This window comes from Octopus bimaculoides, chromosome 1 (assembly GCF_046866305.1).
Source record: "Octopus bimaculoides isolate indiv1 chromosome 1, ASM4686630v1, whole genome shotgun sequence".
NCBI lineage: Eukaryota > Metazoa > Mollusca > Cephalopoda > Octopoda > Octopodidae > Octopus > Octopus bimaculoides.
In genome coordinates, this window is record NC_142928.1 from 200,798,854 (window position 1) to 200,816,041 (window position 17,188).

The following is a 17,188-nucleotide window of genomic DNA, read 5'->3' on the forward strand; positions in this document are numbered from 1 at the left end:
TAGAATATTAGTTGAAAGGCAGGGAGCTGGCAGAGACGTTAGCACGCTGGTTGAAATGCTGAGCTGTATTTTGTCTGTCTTTATGTTCTGAGTTCAAATTCCACCGAGGTCAACTTCACATTTCATCCTTTTGGGGTCGATAAATTAAGTACCAGTTGCATACTGGGGTCGACGTAATCGACTGACCCTCCTCCCTCAAAATTTCAGGCCTTTTGCCTAAAGTAGAAAAGAGTTTGACCCTTTTTATACCAATCCACCTGAGATCGCAACTGGTTATGAGATTCAAACTTCCCATTTTTCATTTATGCGCAAAACAGCAACTTAATAACAACAAAGTTATTTGAGTAAATTCTTCGTTATTTTCTGAATTAATTTAAGCAAAGGCAGTGGGTTTCCTCAGAAATATGGTAACAAGACGGTCAAATGTTACTACGTCAGCGGCATCACATTAAAACACCATTTTATATTATCTTTTGACATTTAGGTTTCTATTTGTACATGAAAGCTGTTCCGAACCAAGACAGTGTAGCAAGAATTCAGACACCCCAGCTGCCTCCTGGCAATTACTGCTTGACCTTTTGGTACCAGATACGTGGTTTATCCAGGGTATCACTTCAACTGAACCAAATTGAGGAAGACAACATTTCTGCTGGTTTATTCTTGGCAGAAGGAAACCAAAACCAAACAGAGAAATGGACAGAAGTGAACATTTCAATCACAGCCACAGGAAATACACAAGTAAGACATCTTGAATCATTTGCAACAAAAAAAAAACAAAAAAAAAACAAAAAAGAATCTTCTTTAGTTCTTCTTCCAACCATTTTTAGTTCTTCATTTCCTTAGTTGTTCTGAGAGACCCATTAATGTCATAGAAGGCCACATGGTTACAAGGATGGAAGCAAGATTTGGTCATGCTTATGTCTTTTCTCCAAAGGCTGGAGCAAAGCCAAAGTGAAAATCAAACCACTGGTCATAGTTGGATGGGCAGTATTTCATACCTTATAGTGTTTACTATGTTCCAGTATGGAAATGGTAGCACTGCATCAATGCCTTCACTTCACAACATTCAACATTCAGCCCTCATCAAAAAATTGGTACGACCACAAATCTGAAGGCATCGTCGAAAATGGAAATGCAAAGATCCTATGGAGGAATTCTTTAGAGTTTGCATAACTCACCTCTAGAAACATGGGTGTTTTTCTCAACATCCTTAAACAACCCTTATTCAGGGACCTTTTGAGCAGGATGGGCTGCTCAACTTGAAGAAAATTCTAACTAAGCCCCACCTACAAGGTCATGCACTGTTTGTCTTGATATGAGATCACCATGTCACTCAAATATGGTTGTGATGCATGTACCCTGGTGTACCCTTATTAGATGGGAATACTAGGATTTGTATATTTGACCCCAGTGTTACTTTGATACCATGCACTGCTCTCTCACTCAATAATAATAAGAAGAATGCGCTATTAATCTTGATATGAGATCACCGTGTTGCACACATATGGTTGTGATGTATGTGCCTCGATGATGATGACGCCGATCATGATGATGATGATGATGATGATGATGAGGAGGAGGAGGAGGAGGAGGAGGAGGAGGAGGATTTGGAAAAGTTGGAGAAATACAAAGTACTAAAAGACAAAATGACAAGAAATGTGGTCAATGAGGAGAGTAACTGTTATCGCAGTAGTTTTAGGGACCCTTGGAGCACTAACAACCAGGTTTGAGGAATATGTCAGAGAAACTGGAATTGACATGAGGGCAGAGCAGGCCTAAAAAACCTGCTCTCTTGGGGACGGCTAGGATTTTGAGACTGGTGATGGGGTGTTGGGTGCCTTCTATGATAAGGTGCCATCCAAGTACCAAAGCTTATAATTTGTGGAAAGGGACACCGTGACACCTCTGATGACAACAGGTTACTGTCTGCTCTCACAGAATCAACCAGAAAGAACGAGAGCTCAGAGAAATAAAATAATGATGACAACAACAACAACAACAATAATAATAATAATAATAATAATAATGATAATAATCATTATCATCATCATCGTTTAACGTCCGCTTTCCATGCTAGCATGGGTTGGACGGTTTGACTGAGGACTGGCAAACCAGGTGGCTACACCAGGCTCCAATCTGATCTGGCAAAGTTTCTACAGCTGGATGACCTTCCTAATGCCAACCACTCCGAGAGTGTAGTGAGTGCTTTTACGTGCCACTGGCACAAGAGCCAGTCAAGCGGTTCTGGTAACGACCATGCTCAAAAGGTGTTTTTTTTACGTGCCACCTGCACAGGAGCCAGTCCGGTGGCACTGGCATCAACCACACTCAAATCCTGTTTTTCATGTGCCAGTAATGCAACACTGGCAACGATCACACTGGAATGATGCTTTTCATATGCTACTGGCACGGGAGCCAATCTGTAGCCCTGGCAACAATCACGTTTTAACGTTCCACTGGCACAAGGCCCAATCAGGCAGTACTGTCATCGGCCACTTCAGTGATTTTGATTTGTTTTCACTTGCCTCAATAGGTCTTTGCAAGCAAAGTTCATGGTCCAGTGAATGAGGGATACTCATTAGTGGGCTGGTTACACCCCACGTTCGGATGTGCTTTTAATGTCCCACTGGAACAATAATAATAATAATAATAATAATAATAATAATAATAATAATAATAATAATAGATAATATTAGGACTGCTATGACTCCTCTGGAAGGAATATGTAAATAAAGAAGAAGAGTTCCATCATTAAATTAGCTGAACGATATTTCAGCATCTCGTGTACCTTCAACAGGACAATCTACAGAGATGAGAAGCTGCAACATAACTGACCAGATATCACTGTTCTGGGGAAAGAGACCAAAGAATGTCTTTTTTTCATTGACATAAGTGGTACCTGCAGATCAGAATGAGGAAGCCAAAAGGAAGACTTAGCATTTAAAGAGGAACACAAGAGAGAGAGAGGAGAGAGAGAGAGAGAGAGGGGGGAGAGAGAGAGAGAGAGAGAGGAGAGAGAGAGATAGAGAGAGGAGAGAGAGAGAGAGAGAGAGAGAGAGAGGAGAGAGAGTGTGTGTGTGTGACATCCATTGTGATTGGTGCACTTGGAACCATCTCAAAGAACACAGGAAGCTAACATGAGGAGAAGCTGGAAGAAGCAGACATCATTGGAAGCATGTAGTTGGTGGTTATACTTGGGACTGTGTGTGTGCTGGTGAAAGTGTTGCGTCTTTGAGCTGCAAGAACGTGCTGAGACACTGTGACGCAGAACAACCTCGAAACTGGAAAGAATTGCAATAATAATAATGTTTAAAATTGAGACCAATTTTGAGAGGAGGGGCTTAATCAGGTGCATAAACCTTGCTTTGGATCTCTGTTTTATTAAACATGGAAGGATAAAAGGCAAAGTTGAACTCACACAATAACAACTTCACCTAGAATTAAATAGAACATGTCAATTGGAAAACTTCAGGCAAAGTCAGCAAAATTTTGTTCCAAACTCAATTCATCCATAATTTACCACAATATATTTTCGCAACTTGTGTTGAGAGAAATATATTATTTCCTGTCATGTATTCTTTTGTTCTTTGTGGGATAATAAACAACTCACTGAAGGCATCGTTAAGTTTCTACGTGTTTACTTTATTTGACGTATTTACAAACAGTGTCTATAGCGGAGTGATACACGCTGTGCGTATCTGCCTTAAACACAGTTCATACTGCTTAGTAGATGCGCTTAACGAAATAGTACTACTAGTGAAGATGTATTCATATATACGTATACCTACGCATGCACATAGATGTGAACATATAACATTTCCCTAACATGGTTTATATTTGAGAATTTGTCTTTATTTCTTTGTGATATTTTATTGAATATTTTTCTTTGATTTTTCTTTTCCTTTTCAAATAGATTGAGTTTGAAGGTAAAATTGGTAACAGCTCTTCCATTGATATTGCTGTCGATGATGTTATATTCCTGCCAAGATTATGTTTCAAAAATCTCCATACTTCTTCCAAATAATGCTGTTCTTTTTGTTATTCACTATTTTGCCTTGAAGCTAATAAACGTTTGTACTGACAATTTCAATATTTTCCTCTTTAATTAAAAAAAGCTAATTTCTTCCTTTTTTTTTTCTTTTGCATCAAGCATGTAGAAGAAGATTTCAAAATAATTATAATTTTTATGAGAGATTTAATCAAAGCACATTACAGCAATAACAAACTTGTTAATTGTCATATGCTAATTATGTGGAAGTGAAGCATGGTTTAAAAAGGACAAGTTGTGGCTTTCATCCTCCTCCTCCCCCTCCCCCTCCTCCTCCTCCTCATCCTCATCATCATCATTGTCATTATTATAATCATTATTTCACATCATCTTTTCCATGCTTGCAAGACAGAACTTGTTGAGGCAGATTTTCTATGGCTGGATGCCTTTCCTGTGGCCAACACATCTTTTTCACAGAAGACTAGAAACAAACAACATCGCTTGTATGATGGTGATGCTCATTTACAACCAAGAGGAACACACACACACACACACATGACAGGGTTCTTTCGGTTTATGCCTACCAAATCGAAATCAAAGAGGTGACAGTTTACTATTATATTCTTGAAAGAGCCATTAATAGTAATAAGCAACAATATTAAGAGAAATAAGTTGGATTTTGTTTTGTTCTCTTTCATTTTTACTTCAAGTAAATCAGGCCTTTTTGTCATTTTCGCTTTCTTTCTGGACATAAAGTGGGTTGGCCAAAGGAATGGAAACACACAACAACACTAATCATCCATCATCCATCATCCATCATCAATCATCAATCATCACCATCATTGTTTAGCGTTCATTTTCCATGCTGGCATGGGTTAGATGGTTTGACCAGAGCTGGTAAGTTGGAGGGCTGCACCAGGGTCCAGTCAGAAGTGATAAATATCCAATCAAGGTGTGTACCACAGGCTACTCTTCAGGCCAAGGACATCTTGATTAAATGAAAGTCTCCATTGTTGTTAGGGGGCCCATGTTAACACACAGAAAATTCAATCAGAATACCTGATCGAATGAAACATGTGTAGCCTGCATCTTATCTCCTCCATTCTGTAACTCTTGTATTTTTACTCACATACCTGCCAACCCTGGCTGCCAACCGTGAAATATTTTTCAGCTTATCGTACTTTGTTTCTGAAGGTTGTTTTTTTTACATTTTTTATAGATTACTTGAAACTCACCTTCTCCCTACACCTTGATCTTTGAATCTTACATTTATATACAGAGATATTGGGTCGTCCCATAAATAATGCGATTTTCTCAATTGCATGAACTAAAAGTCAGAGGGGTACAGGATAAACTATCTGCATCAATTTGCTATAAAAGCAGGTAGTAATTTTACCTTGTACTTATTCTTAGTGCAAGTTTTGAAGAGTGCAATTCGATTTTAAGTTATTTTTCCAAAGCTATGATAGAAGTGACAAAGCATATTTTGCTTTATGAGTTCAATAAAGGCAAGGAATATATTTGACAGCATGCAACCAAATCCAGCTCTGCTAATCATTCAACACCAGTCTAACCAAAACCTTCCACAAAGGCATTCTCTTGGAGTGAGTTATGAATGGGACAACATCCACAGAGCATTCTTTCAGACTCTTTTATCCCACATCATAATACCACAGTTTTCCTTCTTTCCTATCATCAATCCAAGCAGCCACTGTGCCAAACCAGGTGTGGTTGCAACCCCCTCCTCCAATCCCCCAACAAATATTTAATCAAAACTTCCTAAGGTTTATTCTTCAGTTTCACATCTACCAAATGTCTTCCACACTTTGCCAATCGCTGCTCTCCTTTCTAAATCCAATACCATTCAGGCAGGAACTGGATCTTGCTACAAACCGGAATCAATGTACCCTCTTTACATCTTGTGCAGCTGCCTAACTCCCTCATGTTTTAGGACATTCTTTTTATGTCATCATTTTCCAGTGCCCCATCAACTCAATAATCAAGTGATTAAGACAAGATATTCCTTCGAAACTCGGTCACTTATAACAGCCAGGGTTCCAGTCGATGTGATCAACAGAACAACCTGCTCATGAAACTAATGTACAATGGGTTGAGTACTCCACAGACATGTGTGCCCTTCACAGAGTTCTCAGAGAGATTCAATGATTGAGAAAAATTGTGAATTGCCTGGCCCTTTGGAATTGAGGTACATGTTTGCCAGTTGAGTGGGGTGGAGCAATGTGAAATAAAGTATCTTGCTCAAGGATACAATGCACTGCTGGGAATCAAACTCATGACCTTTTTAGCATGAGCTCAATGACACTCACCGCTAAGCCATACACTTATAACAAAGTGGTTTCGAACCACAAACATCTTCTATAAATTCACTTACACCATGCAATCATTGCATCACTCAGAAGTTTTAAAGATTGGTCTTCTGGTGCCCCTGCATTGCCCTTTTTGATGCTCTTTGTGGAGAACAACCAGATGTAATTCATTGTTCTTTGTCATTACTATGATGAGACAAAGATGTGAGGAATGACTTCACCATTATTGTTTCCTAACAGACATGGTTACTCTGCAAGTGATCTGGCATAAGCTTGGAAGCAAGGTCACTTCCTCAATGGCATCAGGTCACTAGACATAGATGTGGCAGCCATCAGCTTGACTAGTATCTCTGGAGCACATAAACTCACTCCCATGTTCAGTAGATACAAGATGTACTCATCTCATTGTCTGTTGGGGATCAGTTAGTTTGCATGCACACCCTCACATCCCCATAGTAAACTGATGGCTTCTGACACTGAAAGAAGGGAGAAAGTGTAACACTGTACTTCATCATCAATTTATTGCAGATATAAAGGAATCACAATTGATTAATTGGACAATTCTTTTCTCTTGTTGTTTTTTTTCTGATTTTCCATGAATTTGGTTTAAAGTCAAATCCAAAGAATTAGATCATACATGTTTTCAAAATCAATAAATAAGACCCTAATATTGTTTTCACAATATCACAGTGCCAACCAGACCACAAGGTGCTGTTATACAACACTGGTCACAATGCACTTCCAATTCTGTCTTGATTGCGCCATTCTTTTCCGTCTTAATCCAAATTGCTTAACTAAATTATGTTCCCATCATTGTGGAAGGGCCAGCCAAGCGGGCTTTTTCTGATCTCTTATGCTTTTAGGGTCACAAAAACCAAACAAAACCACGAAAGACAAACAAAAACAAATTAGTGAGATTTGTTTATTATAAGGCAGTTAATTAGCATGAGGAATATAACTTCCTTAAATATTCACAAAAGTATACATACATATATGCATACATACATAGATGCACACACACATATGTATAAATACATACATATATGCATACATACATAAACACACACATATACATATACATAAATACATACATATACATACATACATATATATAAACACACACACACATATATACACACACACAAACATATATATATATGTGTGTGTGTGTGTGTGTGTGTGTGTGTGTGTGTGTGTGTGTGTGTGTGCGCGTGTGCATATATATATATTATGTAATAACAAACAAGTAAGTACATAATCAACAGGTTCCGTCTTGCACTATAACATCATCTATGGCCATATCACTTCTGTAATGTTCCCCAGTTATACTTTCAAATTCCACCTGCAAAGAAATATTAATTGAAATATAGAAAGAGATGCATAGAAGTGTATATTTGTGTGTGTGTGTGTGTGTGTGTGTGTGTGTGTGTGTGTGTGTGTGTGTGTATACAACAAGAAATAATATTTGTCTCTTTTTCTAGAAACAAAAGGGTTTCTAGGACAGCAAAAGAAGTGCTCAAATATAAATGAGACGAAGGTTCGTCAAATTAGCTTGCTTCATCAGTGGTGATGTGAAGACAGAAGGATAGTTTTCACTGAGGTTTTACTCATGAGTATAAGAATCCAACTGAGCCATGCAACTCAACAATCATACCAGTGTATCTCAGGAAAATGTTTGGGTAATCTTGGATTGACCACCTCAACAGGACTTGTCACGTCTCAGATGAACTGTGTTGTGTGAAAAGCTTTGCAATATTTCAGTGACTTATTTGCTTCATTTGTCAAGTTCCAACAAAAGCAGCCAAGCATTCAAAGTAGGGGCCGTTGTGTTGCACCGTCTGACCTTTCTGCCAGTTCTTTGGTCCCACACTGACACCAGTTCTTGTCCTTTGAGGAGAAGAATTCCTTCACTGATATTTCCACTTCCCCTTGGAAATGAGCAGAGGAAGTCAGCCAAGGATCAGAACAAGGAATAATCCAAGGGAGTTAGATCCAGTCTGTATGCTAGATATGGTGTCAATTTAATTCCCTCAAATTCCTGTTCATTTGACCAGTTGGCAGTCTTGCATTGTCTTTCTGCAGAAGAACTCACTTTCTGTTAACCAGTGCTGGGTATTTTTGCTGCACACTGGCACACATCTGCTCCAACTTCTTGGCATTGATGTTTCGACCATCCAGAATGAACTTGCAGTGAATTTTCCCCTCATAATTCCAGCAGATGCAGGGCATCGGTTTGGCGACAGGTTCCTCAGGCTGGCCCTCCTTTAACCAGTGCTTATTCTCGTTAGGATTGTAGAAAAATGTCTTCCTCAGATTATTGCTTGTTCTGATCCATGGAACACTGCCTGCATTCATGACACTTCATCAACCGAGAGAAGACGGAAGCCTCAGTGAAGGAGTTCCTTGCCTTAAAGGACAAGAACTAGTCACAGTTTGAGATCAAAGAACTGGCAGAAAGGTGGCTTCAAATGGTGCAACACGAAGGCCTCTACTTTGAAGTAATGGGGTGAATTTCTTTGACTAAACCTCTTCAAGGCAGTGCCCCAGCATGGCCACAGTCTATTGACTCAAGCAAGTAAAACATAAAAGAGAAATTTAAAATAATTTTACTCATATTTTGCTGCTCACATTTATTTGAAAACAAAATACACAGCAACAAAGTTCAATCTTGGAGCTCATATGACAGCTGAACATTATTATTAATTATTATTATTATTCAAAATATAAATCTCAGTAAAATACCAGGATATATAACAGTTATGATGTGTATATAAATGTGGAATGGCACTAGTTGTAATATTTTGTCTCAGAGAACATTTCTCAGAGTTTTCTGCCTTAAAAACTGAGAGCTTTGCTCAGAACGCCTGTGGATCAACAGACATGATGTTTTGACTTAATTTAGCCTCTTCAGTGATGGATATTCTTAGCTAAACCAACAAATGCTTCTTCCACTATAGAAGTCGCTAAACCAAACATTCACTGATTCCTGCAATAGCTAGGCAGGCTAGAATAAAATTAATATACACACTTGACATGGCCTTAGATTAAAATACTGGGCTCAGCTCAGCATGTCCAAAGTATTCGTCATTAGGGCAACCAAACCAAGTTAAAACATCACCTGACCATCTACACAAGTCAACTTAAAATGCTTCTCTTAGGCAAAATATCAGAGAGAGAGAGCAGTTCCACATACATCCTAAATATCACACATAACTGTATTTTAATTTAAAGCTGTTTCAGGTACATACATTCATTATATACCACACTATATACCACACTATATAATATAAGAGAGTGTTCCATATAAAAGTTGAGTAGAATTAGAACAATCTAGTCATCTAATAATATACTGAGAAATGTATATATCCATAAATCTACGTGGACATCTTATTCACTTTCAGTCTGGTCTTCCTTCTCTGTTGGTGAAAAATCATGTGCCAAAACAACCAGACGGCTTTCTTTGAACTTAAGGTATTTTTGTGTGTAGCAGCAGCAGCATCCACGACGTGAGAGAAGTATTCCATCAGAGATCACAGTTGATTTAATATTTCTTATGGTTATGAGTGAGGCAGCAAGTTGGCAGCATTTCGTCTGTTTTTACAGGTTGAGTTCAAATTTCACCAAGGGCGAATTTACCTTTCATCCTTCCAAGGTCGATAAAATAAATACCAGTTGTATACTCGACTTATCCCTTCCCCGATTGTGTCAAAGAGATGTAAACATCAAACAGGGTTTCAAAGACCCAAGTTAGTCAAGGGGGGATAACTCAAACATGACTTCCTGAAGTTTTAGTTTGATTGGAATTGAAAAAAGAAGTTACATTACTGTCCCAAATCCTAGGGCTCACACTTACCCAATTTCTATGGCATGTAAGTGACCAAGATCACAACCCCCCCTTCGAATGGGATGCCAGTCCTTTGCAGGGTTGTTACTCATTTACAAATGGGTGGACTGGGGCAACATGAAATGAAGTGTTTTGCTCAAGAACATAATACTCTACCAATCCGGGAATTGAAATCATAATCTAGTGATCGTGAGTGCAATGCCCTTACCACTAGTCCACATGTCATCACTTAATTGAAGCTAAAAATCAATAAATGAGCAAGGGAAGTATTGATCTGGTATTAATAGTGACAGACAAGAAGATGACACTTACCTGTGTATTCTCTGTTGCAGTAAAACCAGTCTTACTCTGCAGCCACACGTTGCCTTTGTTTCCACTTATTTTAACAATATTTATAGCTTTCTGACCATCGGTGACGATATTTACTTTTAGAGTCCCCATATCTTTTCCATACATGTGATACCAAAACTGAAGACAGTGTTTTCCAGGTGTCACTTTTGGTGTACGAATTTTTGCTACAGAATGGTAATTTGATGAAGCTTCCGTAAAAAGGTAATAACCTGAAAATAAAGAATATTGGTAAGGCAGGGGATGAATCAAAAATAGATAGAAATAGCAGGACCATCTTAACATCATTATGGTCCTTTCTATTGGGCCCTAGGGACTAAACTGTTTTAAGTGCCAGCATACATAGATTGGCATTAAGTCTCTAAATTTGTGGGGACCAGGGTATTGACCAGAAGACATAATGGTGGATTAATTGGAAATAAGATATTGATTCCTATGCCATAACATTATGGATACAATGGCATGCGACTTGGAGTCAGGTGTAAAAATTAGTGAAAGAAGAGAAGTTATGTTGAAATAAGAAACCAATGTTAAGATAGAATCACAACAAAAAAAGACAACAAAAAACATGAGGAATCTTAAATATCATTCATCATAAAATAACACTTGAATTAGTGAGGATTGGTCTCAAGGCCATAGGGTCAGTAGTGAGGCTTGACCTCAAAGCCATAGGGTCAGTAGTGAGGATTGGTCTCAAGGCCATAGGGTCAGTAGTGAGGATTGATCTCAAGGCCATAGGGTCAGTAGTGAGGCTTGACCTCAAAGCCATAGGGTCAGTAGTGAGGATTGGTCTCAAGGCCATAGGGTCAGTAGTGAGGATTGATCTCAAGGCCATAGGGTCAGTAATGAGTGTACTTTAATCTCACAACAACTGTTGTGTTTCAATGTTTATTTGCTTCTTTTGTATTTTTAATGTTATTTCCCCAACCGTCCAAGAAGATATAGTTTTGAGTCATATTCTTGGCATTTCCCTTCACTGATATCACTGGAAAAGGCATGAATTCCACATCTTCATATTTCCCTGTCAAACGCAAATAAGTCCCTACACAGACAACCTAGATGGCCCCCAAAACAGCTGCATCTCACTGATTGGTCCCCAAACCCTGGCCAATGCTTCCTCTGGTCTTCTTCCTTCCACCCCTCTCCCCACATATACTCTATCCTCTCACTGTTTTTTTCTGTCACTAATTCTATGGCTTCTTCTGCTCCCAACAACTGGCAAGATTTATGCCATTTCTCCTCAGCTACTTCCTTCTCACGAGTTTCTTCTCTTCCCATCACCCTTATTCTCACAAAGGCAATGACAAAAGACCAAGACCTCTGGAGATATGCTGCGATTGAGAAGATCACAGCTGTAACCTGGACCAGTGTCACATAACCATCCCATTCGAATCGTAGGGTGATATGCCATACTTGAGGAGACCCATTGAGTCAAGTAAAATCAAAATGAAAATCAAATCAAATCAAATCACAATCAAATGGAAATTGTAGCTGTGGTCGATGCCAGTGTCGCCTGACCGGCTCCCATGCTGGTGGCAAGCAATAAGCACCATTCATGCGTGGGTTGTTGCCAGTGCTGCCTGACTGGCTCCCTGTGTCAATGGCACATAAAAAGCACCATCCGAACGTGGTCGATGCCAGTCCCTGCTTCACCACCCCTACTGGCTTTTGTGCGGGTGACACATAAAAAGTACCCACTACACTCTTGGAGTGGTTGGTGTTAGGAAGGGCATCCAGCTGTAGAAACCTTGCCAGATCAGATTGGAACATGGTACAGCCATCTGGTTCACCAGTCCTCAGTCAAATCGTCCAACCCATGCCAGCACGGAAAGCGGACGTTAAACGGCAAGCTGACAGAGTCCTTGGGATACTGGGCGAAATGTTTGGTGGCATTTCATCCGTCTTTACATTCGGAGTTCAAATTCCGTCGAGGTCGACTTTGGGGGGGGGGGGGGGTTAATAAAATAAGTACCAGTTTCATACTGAGGTCGATATAATCGACTTAACTCCTTCCACAAAATTTCAGGCCTTGTGCCTCTAACAGAAAGGATTAGTTACGGAGTTCTATGACTTCTGTAGGAGTTATTTCCCCTTTCCTAACAGTTTCTATTTATTCAAAATATTTTCTTTCATCTTTTAATGGCCGTGTTCCTTGCTGGCATGACTTGGATGGTTTCATAGGATCCGTTGGGTCTTTGGACTGCACACTGCTTCAGAATCTGCTTTGGTATGGTTTCCATGACTGGATACCCTTCTTAACACCAACCACTTTACGGAGCATACTGAGGGCTTTTTATGTGGCACCAGCATTAATGAAGTTACCATGTAGCTTGGAAGATTGGGATCCATTTCATCTGAGTAGGGTTACAGTAGAGAGAGAGAGGGAAAGAGAGAGAGAAAGAGAGAGAGAGAAACAGAGAGAGTGAAAGAGAGAGAAGGGAGAGAGAGAGGGAGAGAGAGAGAGGGAGAGAGAGAGAGGGAGAGAGAGAGAGGGAGAGAGAGAGAGGGAGAAAGAGAGAGGGAGAGAGAGAGAGGGAGAGAGAGAGAGGGAGAGAGAGAGAGGGAGAGAGAGAGAGGGAGAGAGAGAGAGGGAGAGAGAGAGAGGGAGAGAGAGAGAGGGATGTTAAGGGATGACTGCTTAGAATATGCTAGAAAGGGTCAGAATAGAATTGTTGTTGTAGACGAGCTCCATGGTTCCTCTTATTTTAAAGAGAAATGGCAATGTTAGGGGTGGGGGCGAAAAGAGATAAAAATAAAGAGGAAGAGAAGTAAAATGGTAAAAACCTAGGAACCAAACGCACTCTTGAAGGGACCTTCTTACCATTTTGCAGGACTCTCACATACAGTGAGTTTGTTATTTTTTACTCGTCTCAGTCACTGGAGTGTGGCCATACTGTAGCAGCACCTTATAAGGTTTCTACTTCATTAGTTTGTCTCATATTTGTATTGTGAAACTAGGAAGGAAAACGTGTAAAGTCAACTCAGAATGTAAAGGGACATAAATACCACAAGGTATTTTTCTGATACTTTACTGATTCTGCCAGTTAGAAATAACAAAGAAAACCTATAAATGGGAGAAATACTAAAGAAGTAAATGCTTGAGTCTGAGTCTGAGTCTGAGTCCCGGCTGAGACTCCATCGCCTGTTTTACTATATTTCAAGATAGAAAATATTCTTTTTTACTCTAGGCACAAAGCCCGAAATTTTTGAGGAAGGGTGAGGGCAGTTGTTTAGACCGACCTCCAGTACACAACTGATACTTAATTTATCGACTCCAAAAGGATGAAAGGGAAACTCGACCTCAATGGAATTTGAACTCAGAACATAGCAACAGGCAAAATGGCGCAAAGCATTTCACCCGGCGTGCTAACACTTCTGCCAGTTTCCTGCCCTTCAAGATAGAAAATAAAAAGCATAGCTTACCATCTACAGCACCAATTGTATGATCCATCAAGGGCCCAGTGTGTAAACTTAGAGTTTCAGCATTTTGACGGAGCCAAGTGTTATTCTTTATTGACGGATCCATTGTGACATTTTGCCAGCCACACAATCCTCCGTCAAACGTACAGTTGGGACTCACTGTGTGGCCTAGAAAAGAGGCAAGAATATTCTTGATAATACTAATTAGAATGATGATAACGATGATGACAATGATGGTGATGGTGATAATGGTGATGGTGATGATGATGATGATGATGATGGTGGTGGGTTCTTAGCTACGGAGGGATAAAACACCACCAGTTATTACAAAGAAAACATTGCATGTTATTACAAATAAACACTGTTGGTTATTACAAAAACAAAATATTGTAGGTTATTACTAAGAAAGTGCGACAGGTTATAACGAATAAAACACTGCAGATTATTCCTAATTAAAACTCTGTGTGTTATTACAAAGGAAAAAGCTGTGTGTTATTCCATTTAATACACAACAGATTATTATCAAGAAAACATTACAGGTTTACTACACAGAAAACACTGTTGGTTATTACGAATAAAACACGTGGCATAAAGTTGAAGGTTTTTACCATCTTGTATAGGAATGTATTGTCGTTCTGGACATTTGTAGAGTCTTTGAAGCTGGATGATGTCCAATTGACTCATGCCACTACGTTGTCCAATAACTACATTTTTTTTCAGAGGAATAATTGTTGGAATGGCACGGTCTATTGCAAAAGCGTGAGGTCCATAATGCATGATGGAATTGTAGTCGTATGGCAGGTTCTGAGTGTCAATCAATGGGGGATACATTTTCAAGAAATTTTTTTCATGACCTGAAAGAAAAAAACCAAACCAAAATCTAAACATTGGGAGTAGAGATTGGAGGGGAGGGGGAACTGGATTATAAAAGAATGTGATAGAGAGGAGGAGGAGGGGTTGTGTTTTAAGGAAACATTCAAAATAAGTAGAAGTGGAGGTAAAAAATAATTCTTCAAACAAATTGATCCCGTGGTTTCACAAGCAGATAAGACATGACTTTGCCAGCAACATGTTGCTTTACTAACCTAAGAGGTGTCAGTTCAAGTCTGCAGCAAGGCAGTTTGTTTTATTAATATATATTGTTCACTTCAACTGACTCTGAGAAACAGCAGATGAATATCACTTGTGAGTGACTGACATCTTCTCCATGGGGAAAGTCATCTCTCATTTATTGTATTCAACTAAACGTAAACCCAACTACTTCCGTCAACCTATACATATATATATATGTATGTATATATATATATATATATATATATATATATATATATATATATACACACACACACACACACACACACAGGGCTATTCAAAAAGAAAGAGCAGATTTCAAATTTATCTTTAAACCAAACGGTAAGAGACACAAACACATTCTACATATTTGTTGATAGGAGAAGGTTTAAAGTTTATAGCTGAACATCATCAATTGAATTCAGCCATAAATAAAATAATATTTTAATTTTGTTTTTATGCTTCATTTTGTTCATTTTATTTAAAATTGTATAATTTTCATTTATGTAATCCCTTAGAAAATGGCAACGCCACAAGAAAGGCCCTTTTGTGTGCTGCAGTTTGAGAAGTGTCGATTGATTGTACAAATGCAACGTGAATTTTGCTGCCAATTCAATAAAAATCCACCTCATCACAAAAAAATTTAGGAATGGTATAAAAATTTCACAGAAAAAGGTTGCATTTGCAGAGGAAAAATCACCGGTGCTCAGGATGCTCATGTTGAGTGCATACTACCTTTAAATAAACTTTGAACCTTTCCCTATCAAGAAATATGTAGAATGTGTTTGTGTCTCTTACCGTTTGGTTTAAAAATAAATTTGAAATCTGCTCTTTCTTTTTGAATGACCTTGTATATAAATGTGTACGTGTGTGTGTGTGTGTATGTATGTGTGCACACACGACAGATTGTAAGCACCCTGAGAGAAATGTTAGACATAAGAAGCATTGGATGTAGCATGCAAGAGAGATATTTGCATTGGTATGGTCATATGTTACGGCTGGATGAGGAAGTACCACTCCCAAACAGTGGAAGGAATCCGGGGTAGAGGGAGAGCCAGGAAGACATGGGATGAGGTGGTGAAGCATGACCTTCGAACGTTGGGCCTCACAGAGGCAACGACGAAAGACCAAGACCTCTGGAGATCTGCTGTGACTGAGAAGACCCGGCAAATAAAGTGAGTTCACAGCTGTAACCTTCACCAGTGTTGCATAGCCAGCCAACTCAAAAGTATCTTGGATTGTAGGATGACATGCCATGCTTGAGGAGACCTATTGAGTCAAGTACATCAACATCAACATCAATATCAAAATCAAATCAAATGGAAACTGTAGTTGTGAGCCCGGTGAGGGTAGCACATAAAAAGCACCATCTGAACTTGGCCGATGCCAGCGCCACCTTGACTGCCTTCCGTGCCAGTGGCATGTAGAAAGCACCAACCGATCATGGTCATTGCCAGCCCCCTCTGGCCCCTGTGCCGATGGCATGTAAAAAGCACCCACTACACTCACAGAGTGGTTGGCGTTAGGAAGGGCATCCAGTTGTAGAAATACTGCCAGATCAGACTGGACTCTGGTGTGGCCTCCTGGCTTCCCAGACTCCAGTCGAACTGTCCAACCCATGCCAGCATGGAGGACAGACGTTAAATGACGATGATGATGATGATGATGATGACACATACATTTGCAATAGGTTTCTTTCACATTCCATTTATCAAATTTACTCACAAGGCTTTGTAGAACCTAAGGCTTATAGCAGAAGACACTTGGCCAAGGTGCTCCACTGTTCCACTGTGGGACAGAACCTTCTCACCTGCACAACCACACCTTCCAGAGTCAGAAAACAATACCAATCATTCTTTTACTAAACTGTTCTGTAATTATGCTGTATGGTGAAAATCAATTCATAACGATGTAGGAATCTCAATTAAGGGATTTATAATTGTAAATAAGCAGGTGATAAGAGACAAGCATCTCACCTTTTTGGACATTGGTCATGTTTAATTTGATGTACAAGTCTCTATCAGGCCGACTCTGTTCATGATAGAATCCCAAATTGTGCAATGTTTCATGTACAACCGTGCCCATGTCTCGACAACCAAATCCAAGGGATACGCCTTGGCTTTTGTCTTTGAATCCAACAGGACTATGGCATCTGCGTTCAAAGGGAATAAAACAATACAATCAAAATAC

At 39.4% G+C, this 17,188-nt stretch overlaps 2 protein-coding genes across 3 annotated transcripts in view; one reads left to right on the forward strand and one right to left on the reverse strand.

Annotated features, from left to right (window-relative positions):
• Positions 1-4,060, forward strand: part of LOC128250023 (astacin-like metalloendopeptidase) — a gene marked incomplete at its 5' end in the record, with an annotated part of 37,016 nt that extends 32,956 nt beyond the window's left edge. The window contains 2 exons of the mRNA XM_052974628.2: positions 485-738; positions 3,914-4,060. Coding sequence (XP_052830588.2) covers positions 485-738; positions 3,914-4,024 — 365 coding nt within the window. The remainder of the gene's footprint in view (positions 1-484; positions 739-3,913) is intronic.
• Positions 4,061-7,223: 3,163 nt separating this feature from the next.
• LOC106872749 (astacin-like metalloprotease toxin 2) overlaps positions 7,224-17,188 on the reverse strand; it is a 29,684-nt gene continuing 19,719 nt past the window's right edge. For both annotated transcript variants that reach the window (XM_089366654.1, XM_089366703.1), the window contains 5 exons: positions 16,975-17,150; positions 14,536-14,781; positions 13,931-14,095; positions 10,472-10,719; positions 7,224-7,657 (listed from right to left, as the gene is read on the reverse strand). In XM_089366654.1, coding sequence (XP_089222780.1) covers positions 7,574-7,657; positions 10,472-10,719; positions 13,931-14,095; positions 14,536-14,781; positions 16,975-17,150 — 919 coding nt within the window. In that variant the 3' untranslated portion in view covers positions 7,224-7,573. The remainder of the gene's footprint in view (positions 7,658-10,471; positions 10,720-13,930; positions 14,096-14,535; positions 14,782-16,974; positions 17,151-17,188) is intronic.